Source organism: Ahaetulla prasina, chromosome 6, assembly GCF_028640845.1.
Source record: "Ahaetulla prasina isolate Xishuangbanna chromosome 6, ASM2864084v1, whole genome shotgun sequence".
Classification (NCBI taxonomy): domain Eukaryota; kingdom Metazoa; phylum Chordata; class Lepidosauria; order Squamata; family Colubridae; genus Ahaetulla; species Ahaetulla prasina.
The window spans coordinates 66,413,070-66,428,652 of record NC_080544.1 but is presented as its reverse complement, the minus strand read 5'-3'; the positions used below and the strand labels follow the sequence as shown (position 1 = coordinate 66,428,652).

The 15,583-nt window shown below is 38.9% G+C and overlaps 1 protein-coding gene across 5 annotated transcripts in view; it reads left to right on the top strand.

The window, feature by feature from the left end:
* The first annotated feature begins 2,413 nt into the window (after window positions 1-2,413).
* Window positions 2,414-15,583, top strand: part of ETV5 (ETS variant transcription factor 5) — a 32,923-nt gene continuing 19,753 nt past the window's right edge. For 2 of the 5 annotated variants that reach the window (XM_058188105.1, XM_058188104.1), the window contains exons 1-5: window positions 2,414-2,551; window positions 4,279-4,420; window positions 4,585-4,672; window positions 4,751-4,798; window positions 5,037-5,087. In XM_058188105.1, coding sequence (XP_058044088.1) covers window positions 4,376-4,420; window positions 4,585-4,672; window positions 4,751-4,798; window positions 5,037-5,087 — 232 coding nt within the window. In that variant the 5' untranslated portion in view covers window positions 2,414-2,551; window positions 4,279-4,375. Of the gene's footprint in view, window positions 2,552-4,278; window positions 4,421-4,584; window positions 4,799-5,036; window positions 5,088-15,583 lie in introns of all 5 variants that reach the window. The other 3 variants (XM_058188103.1, XM_058188102.1, XM_058188106.1) reach the window with 2 other exon arrangements.

The window sequence follows — 15,583 nt, the reverse complement described above, 5'->3', positions numbered from 1 at the left end:
TCCTTTTTTTTAAAAAAAGTGACATAAAGAGTCTGGTCATTGAACAGTTATCTCTTAAATGGGATTGCCTCAATCTTTCTACATTTCAGCTCTAGGTTTCGGGGTGAGGGCATCAGAGTTGTTTTGTTGCTTTGGCTAAATGGAAGTATGATGTGATTTGATATTTTTAAGATGTAAATTTTGATATAATTCAGGAGTTTTATGGGAAATTATATGATCAAGAAGAAATATTGGAAGAAAAGATAAAAGCAATACCTAGAAAAAGCCAAACTACCAAAATAAATTGTCATTTACAATTCTCATCACTCCCTTTATTGGCCTTGTTGGCTAGGACATATAAGAATTACATCTGGAGTCACATGGCCAATGGTGATATTGGCTATCCAATCCAGTGAGTCCTTTCTGATTATTACCTTCAAGATGGAAGCAGTCTTTCAAATAAGACTCTGCAGAAAATGCTCCTTCAAATATAGAAAGAGAGGTCAGATCCTCAGACCACTGTATAATTGACAAAGAATGAGTTCCCTTCCAGTACTGTAGAATATCCATCTTTTTGTGACCATGAAACCACACAATATTTATTCCACTTGTCCATCTGTAAATTTCCAAACCATCTGTATATAATTTAAGAGAATTTAAGCATCTGCAAAAACCAATGAAATCTTACAAAACAGAGTATGTAAACCTACGTCCCATAAGGAGCCATTATAATATATAGCCATTTTATATAGTGAGTACTGCATTTTAAATGTCATGGTATCAACAATTAGTTAAACTCAACAAATTCTTCCTGAATGGGCACGTATCCAGCCCACTCAAAATAGCAATTTTCATCGGCTTCACCATAAGCTTAAATATTAATGTATGGAATTCTGTTGGCTGACTGCCATCTTTCTGCTCCCTCTGCAATAAGATTTATGTTATGTATCTTTATGGCATTTTTCTACTCTAGACAACTACTCCCCAAACTGATAAAATTTTCAGCAGCCCCATAATGGCAAATACAAAGTTTAAGCACAATTTAAAGCATAATTTAAAAACCTCATTAGGCAATCAGCATCCAGCCAAGAACAACCACCAACAACAGATACTATACAAGAAAGGTAGCCCTTAATTTACGACCAGAATTAAGCCCAAAATTTCTGTTGTTAAGTGAGGCAGTTGTTAAGTGAATTTGCCCCCTTTTACGACCTCCCTTGCCTCAGTTGTTAAGTGAATCACTGCAGCGCATAAGTTAGAAACCCAGTTGTTAAGTGAATCTGGCTTCCCCATTGACTTTGCTTGACAGGTCACAAAAAAAATGATCACGTTACTCCAGGACACTGCAAACTGACATAAATATGAGCCGGTTGCCAAAGTGTCTGAATGTTGATCACATGTTCATGGGGGGGCTGTTGCAAAGGTCATAATTGTGAACAACAGTCATAAGTCCCTTTTTTCAGTGTCCTTGTAACTTTAAACGGTCACTAAATGAACTGTTGTAAGTCGAGGACTAATTGTATCATCCCCCAAAGCTTGTCCCGGAGTTGTGTCTGGTGCCTGGAAGATCTAGCTGTATGTCTTAACGACAGAAACATCAATTTAACCAGGCAGGGACACTTTCGGCTCAAACTTCCATCCAAGACGCTGTGTTTTATTGTTTAGGCTGGGCCCTGCCTGCGCCCATTTCCGAATGCCAGGGCTCAATCCAGAAAACGAAGAGGTCTGTATCCACCGGCAAGTGAAAAGGGCCTTAACTCCAGGACCGTTGAGCGGCCTCCGAAGACCCCCCAACAACAGGCAAAGCCGTGCTGGGAAGCGGGGAAGGGGTTTCAAATTCTGCCTGTGTTCTTTTTAGACAGACTCGGGACGAGGGAAGCGGGACATCCGCGGTTTTTGCAGCATTGTCCCGAAAACCCGAGGGCATCAGGAATGCTAAAGCGGCAGGGCACCCAGCAGCCACGATTTTTTTGGGGGGGGGGAGGTGTTTTCCTCTCAGCGTTTCCAGAGTCTGCAGACTTTGGGCCGCAATTCCTACGAAAGGGCGATTTTTCTTCGTCCCTCGAACTCTCTGATTTTGAGGCAAGAACGCAAACAACAAAACACCGGGCCGATGAGCTCGGCTGATCTTAGTACACAGCAGGCAAAATGCCACCGGGGCAAGCTATCGCTTTAAATCTTTCCCGGAGTCTGCCTCGCCCTCGGAACGCGAGATTTTTTTTCCCCTCTCTCTCTCTCTCTTTTTATGAATGAAAGGCTTCTCAACAAAAATATGTAAATTAAGGCCGACTTGATTGGCTATATTTTCCCGAACGAAAAAAAAAGTTAGGCAGTTCATTGTTGCCGAGAGGCGGGTTTAGGATTGCTCTGGGAGGTGTTCTGACATACGAGCCCGATTGGGTGGCTGGTAGGGTAAACAAGCTGCGATTGACAGGCCGTGGCAGGGTTGTGGGCCAATGGGGACGGGGTGAGGCGGGCTCTGGAGGCCGTTCTGGGGCTTGGATAGCAGCCCGAAGACGACACAGGGCTTCTAGCGACTGCACCGCGGGCAGCGCGATAGTTCTAACGGCAGGTGAGGAGGGGTAAAGCTCGCTTAGCCTTCAGGCTTGGGCTGAAAATCCGGGCCCAGGATGCTAAACTGTGGGGTCGGTGGGCTCGGGAATTCCAGTGGGCGGCGGGAGCAGGTTTTTTGGGGGACAGGTGCTTAAGGTGTCTCCGAGCGGCTGAGGATTGCGGGGTATGCGGAGAACACCGTTGCGACTTTTAACTCGAGTCTGCTGGGATAAGGCCGGCTCTCGGGAGAGAATGGGAGCAAGGGTTGCAAGAATGCATGGAAAGAGACAGTATGGCGAAGAATTGCGAAGGAAAGCTGTACAGCCGCGCCGCCACTGGCTGCAGCAGGCACTGGCTTTGCTCTGAGGATTGGTGGTGGTTGGTGGTTGGGGTTTTTTTTGTGAATGTGGGCGATTTTATGAATGGAGCTGGTTTTCTGTGAATGGAGCGCATGAGTGCGGGGGCGGGGGCTGAACCTTTTCGCGGCGTTCTGCTCGGGGGAGGGGGTGGTATATCTGAAGGCGTTTAATGAATGGAGTGCGTCCCTTGTTATTGTGAATGAGGCCCTGCGCTAGGGTTCTAGTTACGCTATACCTGCTCCGGTTGTTTGCTCTGCCATTCATAAAACTTAGGCCGGATTCGCGCGCGGCGCGGGGGAGGGGATTGTAACTCTATTGTTTGGCTACGTGAAAGGTTTTTCAGGTTTTTTACATAAGGTTTAGGAGAGGCAGAAGGAAAACGGCGACTATAATGCAAAATGCGAAACAGTGAATATGCTATTTTATCTTTCAGTTATTCCTTTAAATGTCAAACATTTTAAAACCGATCGGATAATTTAGAAATTTGGGGTTTTCCCTAGAATTCTAGTGGACAATTTCTGGATTTTCTTGCTGGCAAGACAAGTTGATCTGCTAGAATAGAGACATCATAAACTGTTTTTTTACCACCCCTCCAGTGCTATAAAACTACCGCTTTTCCAGAAGCTTTTCTTTAGAACATAAATGTTTTATCTTTGTCGACCATTTAGCAAAAACTGGCTGGACTAACTAGCTACAAAACTCTGCCTTGAAAAAAACATTCACAGGCTACTTAAAAGTCTTGAAAATTCCATCAATAAAACAAGAGCTGAGTTATTTAGTACCCTCTCTCAGGAGTTATCTGAGATTTCTTAGCATTTTTTTTGCTAAAACAGGAATACTTACAAGGGTATCCATCCTGAATTTATTTTGTAGGAAGCAAATAATGTTGAATGAAAATAAATTTAGTAAGCTCATACTTAAGTTCTGGAAAATTACTTTCTCTGTTTATCTAAAACTGGCCTAGGCATCTTCCAGCTGAAAGCTAAGCTCTTACACAACAGAATCGATTTTCTTTGCACTTGTTGCTATTTATATTCTAGCTCTAGATCACCTAGAAAGGAAAACGAACTTGAAAACGTATGACTCTTTGGTTTGTAATACATTGCTTTGTAATTGGAATTTGCTTTTTGTACTATCATCACTGTTTCCATAGTAATTCTGTGACACCACCAATAAAGTTGAGACCTATCATCTGTTGGTTGCAAAAAAAAATAAGATGATGGCAAAAAATGAATAAATATAATAAAAACTAGATGAAGAAAAGTACTATAATGGGGAGTATAACGATAATCCTCAAAATTTTCAAATTATGCTCACATACTGTTAGAGAAAGTTATTAAAATGTAATGGTTGGTTTCTTTTTTAAAAAAATCTCTCTTCTCTCCAGTTTTAAATCTGCCGGAGTTAGATTTTGAATCCTTCTTATCCTGGAATTGCTCAATGCTAAAACTATTCAAAGGAATATTTAAGAATCTGCAAACACAATGGATGGCTTTTATGACCAGCAAGTCCCTTTCATGGTTCCTGGGGTATGTCTTGTATGGTTATATATTTTATGCAACTGTTTTCTTCATGCATGAAATTTCTCTACTAACACCTTCCCAAGTTTTTGTGCCAAGTTTTATTTATTTATTTGTGATTTGCCCTTTGTAGCTAGATATATATATATATATATATATTTTGCTTTCATTAGAAATCTTGCACAGATGAATGTCGTGGAAGGCCAGTGAATGAAAGAAAAAGGAAATTTCAAGACACTGATCTGGCTCATGATTCTGAAGGTAGACTCATTACCATTCTTAATAGCACATCTAAACATTTTTGTAGCTTTTTAGTAGCCTTTTTTTATTTTCTTTCAGAATTGTTTCAAGACCTTAGTCAGCTTCAGGAGGCTTGGTTAGCTGAAGGTAAATCCCATTGATATAACTTTCTACATTTTTATTGTTTTTTGTTAGCTGTTGATTATAGTTACCTGTGAAATTTGTTGCCGCCATGGTGTGGCCCTTTTCTATGCCTATCTAAACCTTATCTGCAATACAAGCAAATGCATAGTCTTTAATATTGATCACAATTGTATTTTTCAAAATACTTGGAATTTGTTTATTTAACAGAAATCCAGTTCAATTTTTTTTTCCATTTTTGTAGCCCAAGTTCCTGATGATGAACAGTTTGTCCCAGATTTCCAGTCTGATAACTGTAAGTCATGTTCTTAATCTTTGATTTTCTTGCCCCAAAGACTACAAAATATTATAAAATAGGTGACTTGTTCCCTTGACCCTTGTGTTTGTGTGTCACCTTTATTAATAGAATGCAATTCCGGCGGGTGCATGTTTATGGGATCTGAGAAGTCCTTGAGACTTGGAAGGGATGGGACTGAATAGGAAGGGATGGTGTCGGAGGCTCTATTAATAATGGCCTTGCTTTAACTGAAGAACTTTGGAACATTTGTGCAAAAACCTTTGAGGCTGTGCCTAACCTTGATTCCCGTAGAATCCTTTCAAGCCCCCATGAATACTTCATAATGTAAGAGATATTAAAATCCATTTGCCGGTGAGCACACAAAAGCACTCTCGCCAGCCCTGTGCCTCTAATTCCCTCAGTGACTTTCCTAGCTATTATAGCTGTAGCTCATGAAGCTATGAAAGGACAAAGCTTTGCTGGTGAAACCTGAGCAGCTTTAGGGAGTATTAGTCATTGGCAAGCCGCAATTCTATGAAGGCAGCTACCAGAGTGCTCCCGCTGCATCACCAAGAGATTTCTGTCTCTTCTGTAGGGTTTAATAATCCATTCCTGGACCTGTTTATACCTCTTAATACAAGCATCTTTCATGCATAGTTTTCAGCTGTGGTCTTGATGTGCTGCAAGAAATGATGTTCTTAAACATCAGTGCTCAGGCAGTATTTATTTGGGACTGGGGCTTCTTTTATGTTTTTGATTTTGCTTAGCTGTTCTGGTTGCCCCAGTATCTAAAGGCAAAAAAAAAACATAGCCTGCAGAGGAACGGATTCTTGATTTCAGCTTTGTCACAGCATGCAGTGGAATATCTTGTGCTACAGTAAATGAATTTAATTATTGTCTTTTGATTACTTTGAAGTGAGTGGGAAAGTTGCCATGAGAGCTTCTCCAGACAAGCAACATGTTTGCTGGGATTTGCTTGTATGTGTGTGTGAAAGATTGTGTGTGTGTGTATATCCCAACCCTTCCCTCCTTTGGAGATGAAAAAGAGCCTGGAGTAATAAATTTTCTTCCTATGTTGACATTCTAGCCCAACCCTTCCAGTTCTTGCTGGGAGCAGTAGAAACTGGTGTTAGGTTGTGTATTAGGTTGTGTGGGAGGATCTTTTGCTAGCAGAGATGTGTTCAGATACCTCTCTGCAGGCTTTGCCAGCCCAGAAGCTGAAGGATTATATGAAAAAAATCAAATGTCTTCTAAAAGATGGGTGGTCCCAGTAAACCTAGCTTTTTTGTGTTGGAGTAGCCAACAGTACATTAATGGTGATCAGCATTCATGATAACAACGTTAATGGCAGAAAATATTTTCATTGGAAGCAGCTTTAAATATGAATGAATGGGTTTTTGCCTGGAATAGTAATTTGTTTGGTTAATGCAGTGTTAAACCCTTCTGGATTTGGATTTTTTTTTAAAGTATCTCTAATTAAATGGTTCAAAAGTCTACATTGTACTCTATGGGTACCCAAACGTCTGAGACTCACACCCTAAAAGTAGCTAATGGAGCAGGATAACAATTAGAGTCGATTTATATTGTACTAAATTTAATTAAAATTAAATATGTCATATTTAAAATTAAATATGACTACTCTCCAGGCATTGTTTTCATAATTTTTTTCATCAATCACATTAAAAGTTCAATTTAGTAATACCTTTTGGAGGTCTCTGGAGGCTGTGATAGAGGTTTCCAGGGGTCACATGAAGCCTTGCAAGCTCAAACTAAGACGTCCAAGTTTCAACTGGTCAAACTATAAATTAAGTTAACTATAACTGATCTAAAACACAGTTCTACAGAATTCACTACGAGGTGTTGTAGTAATTTGGGGAGATTTGAGTATTGCCTTTTTTTAGAACGATAGCTACAGAGGAAAATCTACAGATCAAAGATCTCTCTTGCATTTATGAAACCCAGCAGCAGTAAAGCTTGCTATAAAGAAGAGGAATACTGTCATATAAGAAGTAAATGAATAAAGGGGGCACCATTTGCACATTGAAAGCTGTTTTTGAAACTCTGCTAGCATGGCATAGATTTATAGTGTATGATTCATGGTTAAAATTATTATTGTGAGTTCTGGCACAAAAATCAACTGTATGACTATTGGGTTAATCACAAACATATTTACTTAGAAGTAAATCCCATTTAAATTGGTGAGGCTTTGTGCCAAGTGAATGGATATTGTGTTGGAGTTATTAAGGATACGGTTGATTCTGTCCTTTAAATGCTTATCTGCTATGCGGGGGATTAGCGTAAATGTTTTAAATGTATTTTAAATTCTGGGACAATAATGTTGGAAGATTTTTCTTTCTTTTGATGCTTCTGATTATATAATTGCATAAATTCAAATTTTGGAGTACCTGTTTATATAAAATGTTTAGTGTATAATTTTTATGAAAGCAAAGGCACCAGTATGTCTCTGTGCGTGTCTTCCTCTAATTTAAAACTGTTAAATAAGAGTAAGAACAGCAGCTATACGTATTTTCCCCAACCTACTATTTTCCAGATGTCTTAGATACAGCTTCCTTCACAAGAAGAAAACAAGTTGAGATAGGCTGCTATAAGTTAACGTGCTTGCCTTTCTTTTTTTACTTAAAAAACCCTATTTTTGATCTTACTGTTTCTATCCTTTTTAAGATGCTTGTATCTTAATATGCATTTCCTTTTTTTTTAATGAAGGAAGAAACAGTTGATAGCATTTGTTGGGTTGGTTCCGAATTGTTTCCTTCCTCGCGGTAGCAATGTGATTTAGGGAAGAAAGTTTCTTTCCCTAGGGTAACAGTAACATAACTGCATAATTAGCAATATGTAGTGGGACACACCCGTTGGAGGATGGGTGCTTCTGATATTACTTGTGACAAAACTTCTCTCTTTTTTTGCCCCGTCTGCACAACTGCATTTCTGGGTGACCATTTACAAATTCTTAAAAGGCAAAGTATGTCTTCTACCTCATTATTTTCTTGGATCCTCTGAATGTGAATTATCTGGAATATCCACAGTGGAAAGAAGTGAGATAGAAAGACCACTCGTGTAGGGTTAAAATAGTACAGGTATTCCTTGACTTACAATAGTTCATTTAATGACCATTTGAAGTTACGACAGCACTGAATAAAGTGACTTGTGACTATTTTTCACACTGATGACTGTTGTTGCACCTCCATGGTTATGTGATCAAAATTTAGACACTTGGCAACTGACTCATATTTATGACGGTTACAGTGCCCTGGGGTCGTGTGATCACCTTTTCGTGACCTTTTGACAAGCAAAGTCAATGGGGAAGCCAGATTCACTTAACAACTGCAGCCAAAAGAAAGGTCTTAAAGTGAGACAAAACAACTCCCTCATTTAGCAACATAAATTTCAGCCTCAATTGTGGTTGTAAGATGAGGACTTCCTGTAGTGCAAATATTTTAAATACTTTTTTTGATAAATAAATAATAAAAAATAAAGCAAAACTGCTTGCTTGCCTTCATAGGTATTAAGCAAAGCTCTGAAGCTTTTGTGCACTGTTACAGAGGAGCAACAGGAGAAGCCAGATGTGTCTCTTGTGTTAGTTCTAAATTGGGAAGATTTTTCCCCTCCCTAGCCCAGAAGAAGAATTAGCCATTTGTTCTTTCTGAATAAGAGCAACAGAGCAGAATACCTAAGCACTTTTTTCCTAACTTCCAAATGTTTTTCATTCTGATGTATGAATTGCTTCATTTGGGCCATTGGGAATTCTTTTTTGGCTAGGGTTCTGTTTTACGGTCTGGGCTTGCTCCAAAATGTATGCTGGTCATTAAAACTGCAGTGAAAATTAGCATTTTAAAATGCTTCTGCTGGACAGTTCCATTTGGCATTTTAAAAATAAAGAATTGCATTTCCTTTTCCTCATCAGAAAACGGGGTGGTTTTTGTGTGTGTGTGTGTGTTATTGTTTATTTTAAATGAAGTCGTTTTAAGCTTGCCTTGCCTTTGATGCTCTGATTTTCTGTATGTAGGAGATTTTCAATAAGGAAAGTTAAGCATGTGATCTCATAACATGGCATAATCTAGCTGCATCACATGATTCAGTTGGTTATTTATTTTGGCTCATTTGATTTATATAAGGAAAAAGTCGAATGGGAAGAAGCAAATCTTCGCAATTCTTTAACTGAACTGAGCAACCTCCCGCTAAAGGCAGTTTACTTTTGACTCTATTTTGGCATCAGAGAATGGGGAAAAGCCATACTGGCATAAAGCACAATATGTACAACACATTTGGTGCTGTTTCAGCATTATTTGCTTCCTTAGCTGCTGCCTGTGTACAGTGGGCAAGATTAAAAACCTAAGACACCACTCACTCTAATAATCTTATATTCCTGACTTTCTCCTGGCTTTGATCTGATGTGATCCATCTTATAGTTATACCAATAACTTGTCTTTTCAGACTCTAATTATAGTGAGGATATTAGAATGTATACTTTCTCAGTATACGTATGCAGACATATAAAGATGTGTGCGCGTGCATACACATAAGTGTGTGTGTATAATATAATTGAAGGCACTCCAGAACTCTCTTCACTGGGTGTTGGCATGGGGGTCCAGACTCAATATTGCACACTTCAAAATCCACTTTCCTGCTATTTGTAGCTCTTTTTATCTAGCAGCACTGTAATTATTGCAGATTCTAATAATGGGTTAAGTTTCATTGTTTCCTTGGAATATCAAAGAAAAAAACATGATTTCCTTTTTTGTTCTTGGCTTATTGAAGGTTTTTAAAATATTTGGCAGCAATCTATTTAAAATACTTTTTCCCTTTAGTCCATTTGAATGTTAGCAAGAAGTTATATAAACAAGGTTAAATATGCCTGGAAGAGCCAGCTTGGTGTATTGGTTAAGAAACACGGTTGGTGAGTTCTAGTCCTGTCTTGGGCACCTTGGGCTACTCAGTCTGCCTCAGCCCTAGGAAAGGGGCAATGGCAAGCTACTTCCAAAAAACCTTGCCAAGGAAATTGCAGGGAGTAATCCAGACAGTTGTGAGAACGCAATTCCGTGTTAGCCCTTTTCTGGTTTTTGTTTTCATCCAGCAGAACTTTGCATAAGCCATTTGTTTTACAAAGAAAAATTATCCCTAACTGAAATGTGAAAAGCTGGTCTGCCCAGACAAGTTCTGGATAGCTTCCTAAAATGTTTGATTGTAAATTTCTGTTACCCTTTGTATGAAGAGAGCTGGCACAGGATAGAGAGTCTGGTTGATTGCTTAACTGGGCAGCAGTGAAACTGTCTCCTGTAATCTGTAGTACTCCAGGTAGCATGGATTATAAATCCTGTCATCCCAATTCAGCAAACTAAGTTGTGCCCCAACAGATTTGGAAGGCAGCAGGTTGTTGGCTATCAAGGAAGAGTCTGTAGGTGTTAAAAAAAATAGGGGTACTGCCTACTGTCTAAGATTTGTGTTTATTCAGGTTTAAATGTATATGAAAATTTCTGAGTTAGTCCTAGGATTTATTTAAATTTTACTGTTAACTAAAATATTTCCCATCAAAATTTCATTAAGTAATGAAATTAATACTTTGTTGCTCAGTCTTACAGCATCCCAAATCAATAGTTCCTCTTTAATTAGTATTAATATTCCTTAGCTAAGAACAAATGCTAAAGAATGCACAAAAATAATAACTGGTTGCTCTTTTCATGATCCATTTTTGCATCAAATTCAAAATGTGATAGTGTAATTTTAAAAATATCCAAGAGTGATTCCTGAGTCCATCTCCAGTTAATACCACAATTCCAACCTAGATTGGACTTTAAAATATAGTAGGTTCCTGTTCAGTTAATCATATATATATATATATCCAGTAATCATTATAATACATTTGATTATTATAAATCAACTATACATCCAATAATTTGCAATAATGCACTATTCTGAGGAGGTGAGCAATGGGTGAAACTGTACACTGTAATGGGGAAGGGTGAGGAGACTCTGTGTAAGATGATTTGATTTATATACTAATATCTCACAGCACTCAGGTTTGCTTCCAGTGATAAAATCATAATTTAAAAAGTATTAACATTTCAAAACATTAAAATAAGCTTAGAACTAAAAGATTATTAATAATGGTAAAACTATTTAAAACCAGCTTTGATAGGGTCATTCAAGTATCAAAATAAACAGGCATTTAGCCACTTTCTACAAAAAAAGAGAGGAGTCCATTTTTCCAAAGCTCTGATTCTGCTATTGAAAAAGTTTGTCATAAACATATGGTCTAACAACTTCACAGGTTAGCAGTCACTCACTCCTCAGCAGATCTCAAATTGTGATACGGTCAGTATTGAATGAGGCGCTGTTTCAGATATCCAGATCCAAAGCCATTTGAGATAGAGATAAATCTAAAGATAAATGTCAGCATATTAAATTGAGCCTGGTGTACTGTTGAAAGCCAGTGTTTTACCCACCGAGCAGAAACAACATATTCCCATATTCTGTGCCCATATCCTTTCCTGGCTGCTGCAGTATCCTGCACCAACCATAGTCTCAACTGACTTCAACAGCAGCTATACGTAAAATGGATTAGAATAATCCAGCCAGAAGATTACCAGTCTGTACATTGCTGAGGTCAAGCTATCTTCATCCAGAAATGGCTGGAGTTAACTTTACCAGTTGTACATAAGTGCTCCTGGTCATTAAGGTCATATTTACATCCATGGACAATTTGAAATCCAAGAGCACTTCCAAATCTTGCATTTTGTACTATATGACAGGAATATGGATTGGGTAATCTGGAAGAGACTTTTTTTAAAAAAAAAACCCAAACCATTTCTCTTTATGTTAATAGGGGCAATACTCTGTTCCAACCTTGATTCCATCACAATCATTGGGACTATTGTAGTCTAATTTAACCCAGCTATAATCTGGAACCCAAGATTGGGAGCTCTTGCCTCTTCAAGAGCCTATTTTTTGCTCTTACCAAACTTCTCTGCCAATTATTCATGCTGTGGTAGTTCTTAAACAAAACAAGGGTGTTATACTTGGATTGTAATTTGAACTTCTTAACTCTGGTCATAAATAGGGATACAAGAGCTGCTTAAAGGAATTGGAGTAGGACATCCACAAGCATTAAGACAAATAGGCTTAATGGGCTGCAAAGAAAAAGTTACTTTTTAAAATAAGTTTCAGGTTTTTTTCTTTCTCCTTGTCAAGAGGCATTTCCGGACCTCACCATAAGTTATGTTGCACAATCATTTGGGTTTGCAGCGAACTCTGTGAAATAGCTAGCTCCTTCTTATTTATTCAGGACATTTCTGCAGTGTTTGAATTCCTTACGTAAACATCCACAGTACAAGCTCCTCTGTGTAGGACAGCTGGTCTCTGTTATAATCTTAAGTATCATTTCCCTTCTCCTGATTGGTAGTGCTCAGCTGTGAGGATAGAGGGTTTTTTGTGAATGGATGGAGTATTCCAAATTGGTTGTGAATGGAGGGCGGTGCCTTCTTTCAGCCTCTCCCCCCCCCCTTCAATGAATAACTAAGCTCCATTGTGCTGCTGGCAGAAAAACAACAGTTCAAACAACACAGAGATTGTTGGAAAGAAACATGCTTGTGACTGACAGCTGGAACACCTCCAATGTGAGTTTCCTGCTGTTTGCTGTTCAGCAAGGCCCTGCCTAATAGGAAGAGGGTGGGGAGAGGGGAGAGGGCAATTTTAAGGGAAAAAATTAACACTTAAAATACCAGAAGACAGCCAATATGAATAGTGACTAGAGACATGTACTGTAATTCTTTTTTTTTTTTAAACCAGGTTTTGATCACCTACAGTACACTTTTCATTGATTTGGTAGGAGACAAAAGATAGCTGGAGCCTTTCCTTGAAAATGAATTCTGGTCTTAATTTTGCCCTTGAGAAGTATTGTATGCCAAGAAGCTCTGAGATCTCCTGTTTTGTCTTCCTACATAATTAATTATTTGGATAGGTCCCACTTCTGTCACTCAGATTGATTCCTGGGAAGTGATCCACAGTGCAGGAGTCAGTGTTTCTAAATCTCTTGCAAAATGAGACTACTAATTTTAATGTTGCCTGAAAGCTGTCACATCCAGGCAATCTGCTCATGGTGTAATAGCTGTGTACTTAGTCTTAGGGGATCGGGTGGATAATACTTCACTTCTGGCTAAGTAAAGCTGTTTTGTTCAGTCACTATTTAGGTAGAAAACTCTGATCCATATGGCTTTTCCTTAAATGTCTTTATGTTAAATATGTATTGATTGTTTTAAAAGTTAGGTATCAGCTTCATGGACTAATAGTAAGATAATGGCGCATGTGTATGTCTATATATGTACATTCACATTTTTGGGTATTACCAAAAGTGAACCCATTTAGTCATCAAAAGAGGGCCTATTGCAAGTTTCTCCTCCTTTTGAATTACCTGGATCATGGACCCAAGTAATCAGCTTCTCAATTTTATCAGCTTCTCAATTTTATAGAATACCCTCCCCAGAAATACGGATGGCCCTGACCCTGCTGGTCTTTCATGAAGAAACTAAAGCAGTTTTATTTGATCCTGGCTTAAGCCTTTGTATTAGGTAAATTTAGTAATTACCGGTTTTTAATTGTAATGTCTTTACTGTTCACAATGACTTTCATCTTGTGTACTTCCATTGTTTACTATGCTCAGAGTATAATTTAGTTACTATTGACTTTTAATGATATTAATTTTAATTTTACTGTTTACAATAAGAATTTACTTTTGTTTCTGTGTTTGATTTTCTTTTACCACACCCAGACTCCATTAATGCTAAAACAGATTAAAATAATACTAAATAAACTATATGTTCTTTCCTCACATAGTTTGAAATTTTCCTAAAGAAATCTATAGAATGAATGGAAGTTGGAATGTACATTCTTTTAAGGTTTCAGACTAAGACCAGAACTTGCTAGTTTTCAGGTTATTTAGAGATTGAATAATTGAAGTAGAAAAGTGTGCTTCCAAAATCTAGGACTTGAATAAATATACTTATTTTCCAAATTCTCTAAACACCTGGATAATTCAGACGTGGGTTACAAACATTGCATGCTCCAAATTCCAGGTTCAATTTCTTGCAGTTCTAGATGGGCTGGGAAGAGAACCCTTACCTAAATCGCCTGATCCGCCAGTTGCGTCCCTTCCTGGACCGGGATGCCTTATGCACAGTCACTCATGCTCTCGTTACCTCTCGCCTGGACTACTGCAATGCTCTCTACATGGGGCTCCCCTTGAAGAGCACCCGGAGACTTCAGCTAGTTCAGAACGCGGCTGCGCGGGTTATTGAGGGAGCGTCTCGGAGCTCCCACATAACACCTATCCTGCGCAGACTGCACTGGCTACCTGTTGTTTTCCGGGTGCGCTTCAAGGTATTGGTTACCACCTTTAAAGCGCTCCATGGCTTAGGACCGGGCTATCTACGGGACCGTCTACTGCCGGCTTCTATCTCCCATCGTCCGGTACGCTCCCACAGAGAGGGACTCCTCAGGGTGCCGTCAGCCAAACAGTGTCGACTGGCGGCCCCAGGGGAGGGCCTTCTGTGGGAGCTCACCCTGTGGAACGAACTTCCCCTCGGACTTCGACAATTACCTGACCTTAGGACCTTTCGCCGCGAACTTAAAACTTATTTATTTCGTATGGCTGGACTAGCCTGATTTTTATTTTTATTGGATGGGTTTTTAAAATTTTGTGATTTTACGGGGGAGTACGTTTTTTAACATTTTGGGCATTTAAATTAGTTTTTTAAGGGATGTTTTCAATTATTGTGTGTATTTATATTTTATCTGCCTGTTCACCGCCCTGAGTCCTTCGGGAGAAGGGCGGTATACAAATTAAAATATTATTATTATTATTATTATTATTAAATATTTGAAGATCAGCTAACATTCAGGGTCTTGGTTCACACGTTGTGCTGAGCTAGAGTTCCCTGAACCCATAACTCAGAGACTACAGTATGTGCAAGTTTCCAGGGTCTTTTTGCATCTTCTGTGTCTTCCCAAATCGTGCCACTAAAATTCAGCAGTCTGGGGGACAGGGATGGTTTGTTTGCTTTTCTCCAAATTAGAACTGACACGGGCAATTGTCCAATAGATTAGCCTATCTGTTTTTAATTTTCAAAAGCAATCCTTGAAAGAAGGCCAAAAATCTCAATCCTGCCTCCTACAGCTTTCGCATCCCACTTTTTTCCGGTGGCCTTTCGTGCCACTCCAAAATTATAACCTTGCCTCCCCTGTGTTAAATCTTACTTAACAATGGTTTGTTGAATAAATCAAAACTGCTTAGGCTGCAACTTGAGGTAAACCACGATTCATATTTTATAAACCATATTCGCTGTGTTTACACAATCCACGAAGTCAGAAGCAAATCATCTTGTGTGGTAGTGTAACATGTGAACCTGTTCCATATGTACAATACTGAGTTAGGTGGATTAATGGACTGAATACTACGTAGGTGCTATGTAGTTTCTTTCTTTTCCCTTTTGCTGAAGCAACGT